Source organism: Peromyscus californicus, unplaced genomic scaffold, assembly GCF_007827085.1.
Source record: "Peromyscus californicus insignis strain IS unplaced genomic scaffold, ASM782708v3 Scaffold_4__1_contigs__length_199733344, whole genome shotgun sequence".
Taxonomy (NCBI): Eukaryota; Metazoa; Chordata; class Mammalia; order Rodentia; family Cricetidae; genus Peromyscus; species Peromyscus californicus.
Genome location: NW_026294562.1, coordinates 155,873,502 through 155,887,947, shown reverse-complemented (window position 1 = coordinate 155,887,947; position 14,446 = coordinate 155,873,502). Strand labels below are relative to the sequence as shown.

At 38.2% G+C, this 14,446-nt stretch overlaps 1 protein-coding gene across 1 annotated transcript in view; it reads right to left on the bottom strand.

The window, feature by feature from the left end:
* Positions 1–14,446, bottom strand: part of Uri1 (URI1 prefoldin like chaperone) — a 59,632-nt gene that overhangs the window by 37,424 nt on the left and 7,762 nt on the right. Inside the window, exon 2 of the mRNA XM_052761580.1 lies at positions 368–402. Coding sequence (XP_052617540.1) covers positions 368–402 — 35 coding nt within the window. The remainder of the gene's footprint in view (positions 1–367; positions 403–14,446) is intronic.

The following is a 14,446-nucleotide window of genomic DNA, read 5'->3' as shown; positions in this document are numbered from 1 at the left end:
GAAATATCCCCAAAACAAAGTTCAAAAACAGTGTCTCAATTTCTACATCAAAATGAGATTAATATTATTCATTTTTTTAATAAAAAGGAGGGATTAGAATCAACACAGATGGTGACAAAACTTTAGAAAATTGGTAAACGTGTAACTCCAAGAAGGGTTAAAGACAATGTAAATTAGTATCAAAGGCATTCAAAATGGAGATCACTAGTATTCAATTACTGCTCTCTCACTCTCTCCCACACACACACATGCACACAAACACACATGCACACACTCACACGCATACCCCAGTGCACATCATTATTTAAATACAAGTAGGGGACTCCCACCATATTTCAGAATTATAATAAAAGCATCTTTCACTCACCAATGCTGGATTTTCTCTTGGCAGTTAGTGACCACCTGTCATGAAAACAGACAACTACTCATGAAAAAACAAGGCTAGGTACAGATGGAAAAATCAGCATCAGAAAACTACACAGTGTCTTTACAGATTTACTAACACCTTAATGTACATTTTTATTTGTCAGAGGTACAGAGATGGGGATGTTAGTTTTTAAGCAATGCACTTTATCACAGCCCTCTAACGCAGGCTGATAACTGCAGAATAAATTACAGCTTTCCAATTCAGACTTTGGTACAAAACCTGCTTCATAACTATTAGATGACACATGATATAAGATAACTAGCATTTTGTACAATCTACAGACCATTTTCAATGTTACATATTTTCTAGAATACACAAATATTATAAATAACAAGAAATCAATGTAACATCCACATTTCAGCAGGAAAAAAATGACAGTAGTGAAAATATTTTATTTTGTCAGCATATCTCCAAATGTTTCCACCTGTGATTTTTATTCTGATGTATTAAAAATGAATTCATTTTTCTACTGTTTTCAAGAAGAAATACTTAGGATAAAGGGATACTCTGAACAGCTCATTCCCCCAACCAGTGAATTAGGACAAAATTGTATGCACTTGACACCCAGTTTAAGCTGTTTATAATACTAGAAGAATGGAATTACGCATAAAAGTTACACTTTCCTTTAAGATATTTCAATAGATTCTCAAATACTAAGAAAACAAAAATGTCAATCAGCACAGGAAAAAATGCAATTAGAAAAACAGCAATTAAGTGGAAATTTTTAAATTAATACTATTTTCACAAACTGCTAATCACCTATTTTTTGAGTTCCCATCAATAAAAATGTTAAATGCCACAGTGCCATTTTAAAGACAGAGAAACTAAGGCACAAAAGGTAGAACACAGAGGCCACCTGAGGAAGACAGCAGCATGGCCTAGTTTCAGCTCCAGGTTCTCAGAGCCACTCCTATTTCTTGATTATGCAAAATGTTTCACCCTCCAAATCACAATTTTTTAGTTGTCACTAAATTCCTCTATTCTAACATTTAATTCCTCAAAAAATGTCCTCCCTTTTGGACATTTTAAATAGTAAGGCAGCAATCCTGAACCAAAATACATGCTGTAATCACATACTCAGCCATACTACACATTAACTCAGCATAACAAGTCTCTACCAAATGAAGATCTGCAGTAAGTATCAATCACACAGCAACACTTAATAACAGTGGCAATATATAATAGAGCATTGACTTAACATCTGTAAGAGTCCACTAAAGCCACATCAGTTAATATCACTGTTTCTGATTTGGCAGTAATTATAAAAGACAAACAAAATTAAATATAAACTGAAAAATAAAAAACAAATCCTTGCAAAAAAAATTTATGAAGTTTCTATTTAAGAACTCCATTAAGATGAGACCCCCAAAACAGTCAGGATGTTTCCAGTCCTAGCGGGAGTGTTTCCAAGCATGAAGTGAGCCAAAAGCACAGAAAGAAAAGCCCTGCAACCCGTAAGAGCAGAGTGTTCATTAACCTCTACATGATAATCCTTTCGTAGCTGCATATTAACTAGTTACATATTCATAATCATTTACATTATTTAAAGGACCTTCGATGAAATTTTCTAGGCTATATCCATTAGTGATGGTGTTAAAGGTTATGGAAGACAGTCTACTTAATGTTTCCAGGAAGCTTTTTTAATTAGTAAATATGTAAATTTGGCACACACGCTTTTCATGTTTAAAAACAAGCCACTGGTAGTATGGGCATGTGTTCTTGCCATCACCCACACAGCTCTTCTGCCTGGTTCTAGTCACGCTTCCTCACTCCCCACCGCTTTTCTTTCCTAAAATAGTCTCCCTAAGCAGATATTCAAAGACAGACCAGAAACAAAACATTTCATACTGTACAAGCAACATTCTCACTATCAAAATACTGCTTTACATGTACAGTCTTTCTGGGTTCCAAATAGCATTTAGAACACCAAACATACTGGACAAACATACACAACAGAAGTAGGACCCTGGAAATAGGGTAGGACCCAGAAGAAAGTATTGAAAGGAGGCAGATATGGAAATTCATGGAACAGTAGGTAATGAGTTTCCTGTGGCCAAAAGCATAATTATATATGCACGCACGCACACACACACACACACACACACACACACACACACACACACACACACATATATATCATCAAAAAGTTATTTTTTGATATTTTTTAACCGCCAAGGGGAAAAAAAATCTAAACAAGAAAAAAAAAATCCAGATTCAAAGCTGAATGTACCTGAGTTTTAAAAACTGACTTTTCTGTGAAATTAACACCAAATTATCTAATTTCTTCTGCCAGGTAACTCATGCTAATTTCTTAAAATATTAAATTAACTTAATATTAAATTATTAATATTAAATTAACTTAATATTAAAATATTAAGTGAATGATAGTAAGACTGGGTCTGATTCTATAGGCAAGTCTGTAAAAACAAGCAAAAAAACAAAAGGTGTTTCATCACTTTGCTGACCATAAAAGGAAGGTCCCTATAAAAGATGCCAACTTTTTGTTTTTTAAAAATTAAGCATCCAAACTTGCAAATATTATGCCTAAAGAGTCACTGTAATATTAGTTACTTAGCAGGCTTGTACTACTAAAATAATTAGCCTAGGAAATTTTTTAATATAATAACTATACATTTATGAATATATGTTTACACAGTAATACAGCAGTAAGGCCACAGTAAAGAAAAGGGACCCTTACCTGACCCACCGTTTAAACCATCATTAACAACCCAGTAAATATACAATCATCTATACATTTAGGTACAGACCTAAGATTTATAACAAGACTTCATATGACAGTCCACTCAAACACTCCAATGACAACCTCTTTGTAAAGAAAGGAAGCCTGTTTTCTGAGATGAAATAACTCATCCCAGAAGTGGCCACACAAAATCAGTTTTAAACCACAACTATCTGACCCCAAGTGCATGATGCCTTGGACAAGCCCGCCTCCAACCTGGGAAAGCATAATGATGGCAAGAAAGGCTGCTGCATCTGCAGTTACTGCTGCCACTTCTCCATACCCTCCTCAGCACAGCACTCACATGTTCTGTTACAAAGGATCAAAATCATGCCTGACAAATTGTGTACTATACAGAACAACAGCTTTGTTTCCCTTAGAAACTGCTTTTTAAACATTACTTTAAAGGAATGAGAAGGGAGGGTTTAACATGCAGTGAGCTCTCCTGTGCTTATTTGTTTATGCTATTTATTTTTGATAACGGACCACAAGGGGGCATCAACCCATTCCATCTCCAAGTGCAGAACAGCAGCATGGCAAAGTTGGACTGATGCAGAGAACCTGCAAGGTTAGGTGCACTTCTAACCTCTGATCCTTCTCTCAGGAAGACTTTGTTTCACTTCTAAAACTGCTTGCCCTACCTGCAACCTCAGTTTCTTCCTGCACAGGCTACTGTATCAAGAGTAGTTTGGGAGCAGCTCTGCAGGCTGTCTAAATTCATTAGGTCAGCTTCTCTTGCTGGACTGCAGCTTCAAGACACATCTCCCCATTAGGTTGTAAAACTGCTCAAAGTTCTCACTGCACTGGAGTCAGGGGATGCTAGGCAAGCATGGTCACATGAGAGCTTCCTAAGCGATAAAAGAAACTTTTTCTAAAATGGCAGGCTGTCAACTAAGGAGATACTAGGTATCACTATAACAAAGAAATGTGTAAAGGAAGTGTACTTTCAACAAAATCAGTAACAATTGCAACTTTTGCTGGGCTGGTGACACAAAGTCTGTAATCCCAGTACTTAGGAAGCAGAGACAGGAGGATCAAAGGTTTCTGGCCAACCTGGGCTAAAACAGCAAGACTTTGTCTCTAAAAACAAAAATTCAGAAAATCACTTATCTTTTAAACAAAGTCTTTGAACAGAGCAAGTCAGGATGCAGTAAGCAACGGAATAAAGAGCAATAGATTGACGGTTGCTGTAGTAAAACCAGCAGGGAAAAAAAATTCAACTTTAGACAACTTTATAATTGACATGCACCCAAAGTGAAACTATCACCAACTCTCTAAATGCCATTACACCACAGCACTTCTTAAAACACTTAAAACGTTACTTAAAGCTCAGATAAAGTCAAAGAGAGTAAGGGTCAACCTTTACTCCATGGCTTTGCCCTTTACTCCATGGCTTTGCCCAATTCTCTAACTCAGGACTGGGAGACATTCCCCCAGCACTCGCCCACCCCACCCCCACCTCTCCTGTCTGGTGCCTGTCTTGATCCCTTGTTTGTCTTCCTTACAGCTTAGGGATCTTTTCCCTTTTATGATTTATCACTCACAATCCCAAGTATTCTGGTAACACACACCTTTCTCCTACTGGAAATTTGAGAGTGTTAACAATTACAATCTGTAGCATTTCTAAGAATGAAGACACTGACATGTTCCTGGGATTATTTAAATTAGGTGTGCAGAATACTCCACTACTGGCTGAAAGCTCCAGGAGGGTAGAGGCCACATCCACACAGGCTGTGTGCAACAATCCTTTTAAAAGAAGTGTGGCTGGACTGGCAATGGTGGCACACGCCTTTAATCCCAGCACTTGGGAAGCAGAGGCAGGTGGATCTCAGAGTTCAAGGCCAGCCTGGTCTACAGAGTATAGGGGGGTGGGGAGTGGGATGTGGCTCTATTACCACAAGCCAAAAGTTTCAGGAACAGGTTTTATTCACACTTAGAGGTTGTGTGTTTTAGAGTATGCAGATTTAACTTGGTAGAACATTTGCCTAGCATGAATGGGGCCCAAGATGCAATCTCCAGCCCAACAATGGAGGCACACACACCTGTAATCCCAGCACTGGGAAAAAGAAAATCAGAAGTTCAAGGTCATCCTCAGCCGTTCAAACATAAGGCTCTGTCTCCAAACAGGAAAAGAATCTGATATATTTTAGTACACAATACACATACCCTGTTACGGAATGCCCCCTGTAAATATATCATTTGCAATGAAACCTGAGTATTACATGACCCATTATGTCAATGGGTGGCCATTTCACTGACCTAAGATAACTGTTCTCAGTGCTTTTGCAGGTTTCATGACTACAGAGGGGCTGAGCTGTACTTCTGGAACTGAGGACTGTGTGACAGCTTGCATGCCTATTATTTGACTAGGAACATCTATTGTCCCCTGTCCATTTGCATACCTGGAAAACTACTCTGTTTCCACTAAAAAACAGACCCTTTACAGAACTCCTTTTGAGCATCTACGCCCGAGTAGAGAAGGCCCATAAATGCTCCTACCCAAACCAACAAGTGATCCATTTCAGATGTGAGGACCAAGGTAATCAGAAGGGGTAAGGCATTCCACAACCAGGAGACACCTAAGACTGCTGGTAACAAAGTAAATGTGCAAGAAAGCAAGCAAAACACACACACACACACACACACACACACACACACACACACACACACACACACACACACCCTGACTTCACACAGTCAATTTTTTACAGAAATCCCTTTCAAGAATTTCTGTGGTTTACAATTGACTTGAGAAAGCCAGTGTGGTGAAACTTGTCACACATATTAGGATAATAACATACCTGCAACACTCAAAGGAAATAATTCATTAAACAGTGACTACAAACAGTAAAAAAAAAAGGGGGGGGCTTAGTAGTAATACAAAAGCAAAATTAAAACACTCTAAAAAACCATTCTGCACTTTAAGCTATGCCACTGTCAGTCAGACTGTAGGAAAACTAAGCTAGCCATACACGTTCAAAGCTCATTGAGAACTGTAAACACCTGATAAATAAGAAAACCACACTTTTAAAGGCAACCAATCCCAGCACTCGGGAGGCAGAGACAGGCAGATCTCTATGAGTTCAAGGCCAGCCTGGGCTACAGACTGAGTTCCAGAAAAAGGCGCAAAGCTACACAGAGAAACCCTGTCTCGAAAAACCAAAAAAAAAAAAAGGCAGCCAAGAGTTGTCAACGTAACAGAAGAGGAACTAGGAATTTAGAGGAAACTGGGAAATGAGAGCTGATCTTTCACGATGTGGTTTTAGGCAATTCTGTGCCTAGGTGAGCATTATGCCAGGTCCTGAGCAGACAACTACAGCTGGGGACAGAAGCAGGCAGGAGAGTTTGACAATGCAAAGAAACAAAATGAGACCTGTGAACATGTAAGCTAGTTTCCATCCAAGGATGCCTGTCAAATCCTGAAGCTAAAAGGCTAAAAAGCTAAACCAAAACTTTGGGAAGAGGTGGAAATAAAACAAAAACTAAAGTGTTCAGAAGCTTCAAAGAAATGTGAACAAGCTATACTCTCAGACAAAGTCCAAAAGGAACCAAAAATAGCACACCACTCACTACAGCAGGCACTTGGCCCTCACTCCATTCAGCACCTGCCAGGAGGAGGCTAACCTTGGCCAGCTCACACTCTGCCTATCTAAGGGCAGGTGAGGCCTCTCCCAGAGGAAGACACCATCTTCAGACACATCTATCATGCCTGCATTTAACCCAAAATGACTGCAATGCCACAAAACAGAAGCACATGATCCAACAGCAGGTAAAAGAAAGCAAACAAAACACAAAGGCTATACAGTCTGAACACTGGTGTCAATAAACCAGGGCAATACAATTACAGTGCACATGTGTAAGAGGATACAAGAAAAGATGGAAAATTTAAGAAAAGACAGAAAATGTCACTGGAAATCTCTTTTTAAAAAAAAGAATTAAATGAAAATGCTATGGCTGTGGCTCTAGCTCAGTGGCAGAACATCTGTCAAGCAAGCGCAAAGCCCTAAATTCTTTCACCAGACAGAGAGAGGAGGAAGGGAAGGAGGGAGGCAAGCAGGCAATCAAAAAGAAGAAAAATCATACAATTGAAGTTTCTAAAATTACCAGAGCCAACGTTAAACAGACCACACACAACATAAGTCAGTATTTCTTAACATCTGGGCACAACAATGTAGTTAGTGATGAAAACCAAGGGAAAAAAGAAGTCTGGGTATAGCTGAAGGTGAGAGGCCAGAGAGATGGCATACAGCTTCCAAAGGAGCCACAAAAGTTAAAGTTAGAGCTAAATTCTGAATAAAATGCCAGAAACTGGAAGACAACAGGATAAAATCTTGAAGTGCTGAAAAAAATAACTGAAGAATCTATCATTATTAATATATGCACAGCAAACACATCCACCAACGTGAAGGAAAATCTGAAAGATTTTCAACAGATAACTGAGAATTCCACACCAGACTTTCATTCTTCATTAAAAGAAATACAAGCCAGGCGGTGGTGGCTCAGGTCTTTAATCCCAGCACTCGGGAGGCAGAGGCAGGCGGTACTCTGTGAGTTCGAGGCCAGCCTGGGCTACAGAGTGAGATCCAGGAAAGTCACAAAGCTACACAGAGAAACCCTGTCTCGAAAAACAAAAAAAAAAAAAAAAAGAAAGAAAGAAAAAAAATACAAACAGGCCTTCTTCAGCAGCACACATGCAGGGAGAACTCCAGAGCAACTTGCAATCATGCAGGTCACAGGGGTGGGTGTCAAGATGAGTACCAGCCACATGCAACAATTAAATACAGCATTATAATGATCAAAATACACACCATCAAAATGTACTGAAGCAATAATCAATATGGGTGGGAGCCACCAGAGCCTTGCATCTTTAATACCAGCACTCAGAATGCAGAGGCAGATGGATCTCTATGAGTTTCAGGCCAGCCAAAGCTATACAGTGAAACCCAATCTCAATCAATCAATATGAGGAGGAGGAGGAGGGGAAAGGAAAAGAAAAAGAGGTAGGGTGAGTAAATGAATTCATGCTGGACCTGGATGGTAGAAACCTAGTATAAATTTGTGGCACACAGTACATTGTACTAACAATGTACTTCAATGATCTATCATAAAAACATTAATAAGCAGAAGTAACAATAAAGTTATGTTTGATTAATCCAAAGTCAGCATAAAGGGGGAAAACCGGCAAAGAAATAACAAGAAAGTAGGTAAAACAGAACAACAGTGAGAGACCACTTCACATGTATCAGCTGGCCATCATTCAAAAGATAAAACAGAAAATAACAAGTACTGTTGAAGATGTTGAAAAGTTGAAGCCATTGAGAATTGCTGCTGGGCAGATATAAGTGTAGAAGTCATGTGGCAGCTCCTCAAACACTAAACCCAGACTTACTCTATGATCCAGCATTTTAACTTCTGACTACACCCAAAGCACTCAAAGCTAACAACATAAATTTGTACACATCATGTCTATAGTAGCATTATTCACAACCTTCAAAATGGAGGCAATACAGCATCCACTTATAGAAAAGTATAATATAAAACAACTTCTAATACACTGTAGAATACAATGAAATATTACTTATCCTTAAGAAGGAATAGTAATTCTAGACCTGGGTGTGCCAAGGATAGGCTACTGTAAGACACAGTGAAACAAGTCTGGAGATGGGGGGGGACTTCCTACCCAGATCCTGTCTCAAAACATAGTCAGGGCTGAAGAGATGGCTCCATTGGGTAAAAGTATTTGCCATACAATCATAAGGACCTGGGTTTTAATGCCTAGAATCCACATAAAATCCAAACACACATACACACATACACACATACACACACACACACACACACACACACACACACACACACACACACACAAATATGTAATCCTAGGCTCCTACAAGGAGTTAGAAGGCAGAGAAAGGAGAATCCCTGGAAATTCAAAGGCCAGTTCACCTAGTGTATGCAGCAGCTCACAACAGATGGACAGTCTCAAACAAGGTGGAAGGCAGGGACTAACACCTGAAGTTATCCTGACCTCCACAAGTACACCATGGCATGTGCATAACCACATTCATAAACATATAGAAAACACATGGAAGTGTATACACAAGTACACACGCACACACACAACAAAGGGGGAGATTATGGTAAGTGCTACAGCATGCATGCTTTGAACATATTACACTAAGTCCAACAGGCCAGTGAAAACAGGGCAAAACTATATGACTGCTTCCATGAGCTACCTGGATTAGTCTAACTCTGAGACAGAAAAGGCAGAAGGGTGCTTGTCCATGGGTGGGTAGGATAAAAAACAGAGCTACTATTTAATACCACAGTCTAGCTTTTCAAGATTAAAAAAAAAAATCTTCAGCCGGGCGGTGGTGCCGCACGCCTTTAATCCCAGCACTCGGGAGGCAGAGGCAGGCAGATCTCTGTGAGTTTGAGGCCAACCTGGGCTACAGATTGAGTTCCAAGAGAGGCGCAAAGCTACACAGAGAAACCCTGTCTTGAAAAACCGAAAAAAAAAAAAAAAAAGGCTTCAAGACAGGGTGATGTCTTTTACAACAAATTTTAAAAAGTAAAATCAAATAGAAAAGTGATAAATTTCAATAGTATTTAGACATAACTGCTCTAAAAGGAAAAGATGTCAACTGAAAATTAAAATCACAATTACATGCTATTTATAAGAAACATACTTCAAACACAAATATTGGAGTTAAAAATGACAGATCACAAAAAGCATACTAATATCTAATAAAGGCAATTTGAAGACAAGAACATCTTCAAAGATAGTAAAATAAAAATTCAAAATGGAGCCGGGCGGTGGTGGCGCACGCCTTTAATCCCAGCACTTGGGAGGCAGAGCCAGGAGGATCTCTGTGAGTTCGAGGCCAGCCTGGGCTACCAAGTGAGTTCCAGGAAAGGCACAAAGCTACACAGAGAAACCCTGTCTCAAAAAACAAAAAAAAAAAAAATTCAAAATGGTTAAAAAAAAAGTCAACTGACCAGAAGTTATGACAATCCTAAACTGTACACAATGAACATCACAGCTTTATAACCATAATGAAGGTGATAATACACATCTCTTGATAGCCCAGAGTACTAGAAAAGATAGCCATAAAGTACTTGAACAAAACATTCAACAACTGGAGCAAGCAGAAGAAATGCTGAACTCAGAAACTAAGGAATTAAATTTATTTGCAAAAAAGAAAAAAAATGAAGTATTTACTAAGAAAAGACCATATATTCATCCATGAAACAAGAATCAAATTCCAAGTTTTCAATTATATGTTCTTTGATCACAGTAAAATTAAATATGTGAGCTACCTAAGGCAATAAAAAAATAAAATGCAAAATACATAAGAAAAAAGAGAATGTTAATGATCTTTAAAAATAAGGGGGAAAACCTTAAAGAAAGAAAAATTTAAAGCAGAAATTAATGAAGGAGAAAGCATATTTACAAAATAAAAAAATCAACAAAACTAAAAGCTGGTTCTGGAGACAATAAACTCCTAGGAAGACAAATCAAATTATAAATAACAGTAATTTTTAAAGACCACTAGCAAACTACTGGTTTTAAAAAGACAGGAAATAATATCATACATATGTTATTATATATTATATGTATGTACATACATGCATATTTTATATTTATACACACACACATATATATAATCACTTTCCTAAACTGACACAATAAAAAATAGAAAACTTGACTAGTCCTTTAAAAATCAAATTTGTCTATGTTTTTAAATCTCCAATCTCTAGGAACTAACTATACTAGGCCCAGACCATTCCATTAACAAATTCTTAGACCATCCCATTAACAAATTTTTCCAAACACTTGTAATAAATCCTATCAATAAACCGGGCTGGGTGGTGGTGTCTTTAATCCCAGCACTCAGGAGGCAGAGACAGATGGATCTCTGTGAGTTCAAGGCCAGCCTGGAGTTCCAGGAAGAGTTCCAGGACAGGCTCCAAGCTACACAGAGAAACCCTGTCTTGAAAAAAAATCAAAAAGAAAAAAAAAATACTACCAATAGGGGCTAGAGGTGACTCTGCAGGTAAGAGCATTTACTGCCCCTCCAGAGATCTCAATTCGGTTCCCAACACCAACACTGGGTGGCTCACAAATGCCTGTAATTCCAGTTCCAGGGAATCCAACAGCTTCTTCTGGCCTCCAGGAGCACCTAAATGTATGTAATGCACATAAACTTATGCAGACACACACACAAATAAATAAATAAATAAATAAATAAATAAATAAATAAAATTTTTAAAAGGACCAACACTGAGGGGGTAGGCATAGTTAGTGGGATTGTACATTAGTACAACCACTATAGGAATAATTATTGAGATTACACACACACACACACACACACACACACACACACACACACACACACACACACCCCAGAACATCATATTCCAGCTATGCCACTTCTGGGTATGTAGCCAAAGAAATCAAAGGCAGCATACAAAAGATATGTGCACAGTCTTCCTTCACTGCTGCACTAGCCGCAACAGCCAAGACATGGAATCAGTGTGATCATCAACAGATGACTAAATAAAGAAAATGGGACATAAAAATACTATTCAGGTGTAAGAATGTAGCTCGGATGGTAAAGCACTTGTACCACGCACAAGGCAATGAGTTCAATGTCTAAGACACCATGAAACCAAGTATGCTGGCACAAACCTACAAACCCAGCACTCTAGAAGTGAAGAGGAGAATCAGAGATTGAAAATCATCCTTAGTCACACAGGCAGACCCTGTCTCAAAAAAGACACTATTCAGCACTAATGAAGAAAAGAATCATGTAGTCTGCAAAAAAATATACGGTATCATCATGTTAGGCAAAACAGGCCAGAGTCAGACAAATTTTACATGTTTTTGTTTTGTTTTGTTTTGTTTTTTTATTTATTTATTATGTACAGTGTTCTGTCTGTACGTACAAGTGCAGTCCAGAAGAGGGCACCAGATCTCATTACAGATGGTTTGTGAGCCACCATGTGGTTGCTGGGAATTGAACTCAGGACCTCTGGAAGAGCAGCCAGTGCTCTTAACCTCTGAGCCATGTCTCCAGCCCCCTTTTTTTTTTTTTTTTGGTTTTTCGTTTGTTTTTTTTTTTTCATATAGAGACTACAGATTGGGGTCAGAGGAAGACATGAAAGCAGAAGGGAGAGTATTGGGAAAGAGGAAAGGGATGGGAGCACACAAGAAAGTAGTAAAGGAGTCAGAGAAAAGTACAATATATACAGAAGGAAAATGGCACAGTGAAACTTGTTATTTTACAACTTTGTACAACAAATATTAATAACATGAATATTAAATTTAAAAGTTCAGTAACAAAAAATGATGATTACGTATACAGTGGAGTATTAGACAGCTATAAAATAGGCTAAGGTATCTCTCAGAACTAGAAAAATCCCAGGTATTTCATTTAATAAGATAAACAAGAAGCAAAATGAACTATGCTATCTTTTGTGTAGGAGGCAGGATGGAGGTGAAGGGGCATATAATTACACTAGTTTAAAGGAGGAAACATAATGAGGTAATCAGAAATAAGTTAAAAATAGTTTTCTATAAGGGCAGACAGGAGCGGCAATGGGAATAAATTTCTTATATAGTTGTGATTTTGAGCTATGTAAATGCTTTATATATTCACAAAACAAGAGTGAAAGATTAAAAAGTAATATTAATAAATTTAACACAATTCAAAAGTCTACCTCAAAGGAGTTAATTCTGGAAGAGCTAAAGAAACTGGAGAAAATCCTGCATTTTAGGCTTTCAAGGTGGCTCAATGGGTAAAGTTGTGCTTGATGAGCAAACCTGGCAACCCAAGTTCAATCCTCAGAACCCACAGAAAGAAAAGACTCCACAAAGGTATACTCTGACCTCCATGCACATACCACAGCACAAACACATACAAAGTAAACAAAAACTTAAAAGAAAATTTAAAACTGCTGAGCATTAAAGGACATTATCAAAAACATACGCTAAGAAATCAGGAAAAATATGTAAATTATATATTAGACTTTAATACCCAGATATATAGAATTCTTGGAACTCAACAACAAAATGACAAACCAATTAAAATAGGGCTTAGGATATGAAGAGAAATTTCTCCAAGAATACATATAAATGGCCAATAAGCATGTGAAGAGTTGGGCAACATCCTTAGTCATTAAAGAAACAGCAATCATAAGCTGTTTCCTCTTCAAGCCTTAATAAAGACAGCTGTAACTGAAAAGGTGGAAGAAATGTTGACAAGGACGTGCAGAAACTAGCATTTTCATATACTGCTGGTGGGGACACGACATGCAGCTCCTAGGAAAACAGTGCCGTGGTCCCTGCTACTATACAATTCAACCACTCTATTCCCAGGTGCAAATGCCAAAGAACTGAAAACAGAGACTCAGATGCTTACACAGTTCAGAAAAACACTATTCACGACAGCCAAAAGGCAGAAAGAACCTGAGTGTCCATCAGCTGAAAGGCAAACCAAGTGACCCACAGATGCACAATGGAATACCACTCAGTGACCAGGGGATTAAGTTCTAACCCAACACAAACCTGGAGAAGATGTCAAGAGAAATAAGCCAAAGTCTTAGCACAAAATACATGATCTCAACTGGATGACAGACCTAGAATACATGACTCCTACAAGATAACGTAAACTGGAGATTGCTAGAGAAGGACCAGCTATACTTTTGGACCAGCTATACTTTTGGCTACAGCCTCTGTATGCAGAGATCAAAGGGTTTGGGAAACAATGGTAAGAATCATAGATCAGTGAGTATCACTGAAATATAAATGGTTTAGATGGCAAAACTATCCACAAGAAATAAGGTGACTGGAATGAAGATCTCTAAATTCTGCTACTTTTTTTGACAAGTTTTTAAGCTTCTTAACACCAAAGCTAGGGAAAACCCCTGAAGACACGGGAAATGGATTTGAAAGCAGGGAATCTGCAAGGGTTTATCTTGTATCACTAAGTACTAGAAATGACCATGACAATACAGGAATAACTACAAATCTGGAGATAATGGATGTTGAATAAAAGTCGGTTGTCCTGAATGAGGAAGGTGGAGAAATAACAACTGAGAGAACAGCATAGGCCTAAGAAGAGAAGGGAAGAGGGACCCAGTCATTCAAAGAAGACTTCTTCCTGTAGTAGCATTCAGATACCTGGACCACCTTTCTTCTAAAATGGTATTGTATTCTTAAATATCTACTGCACTAATTTAAGTTTTATGCACTAAAACTTACATAGAGTGAGATG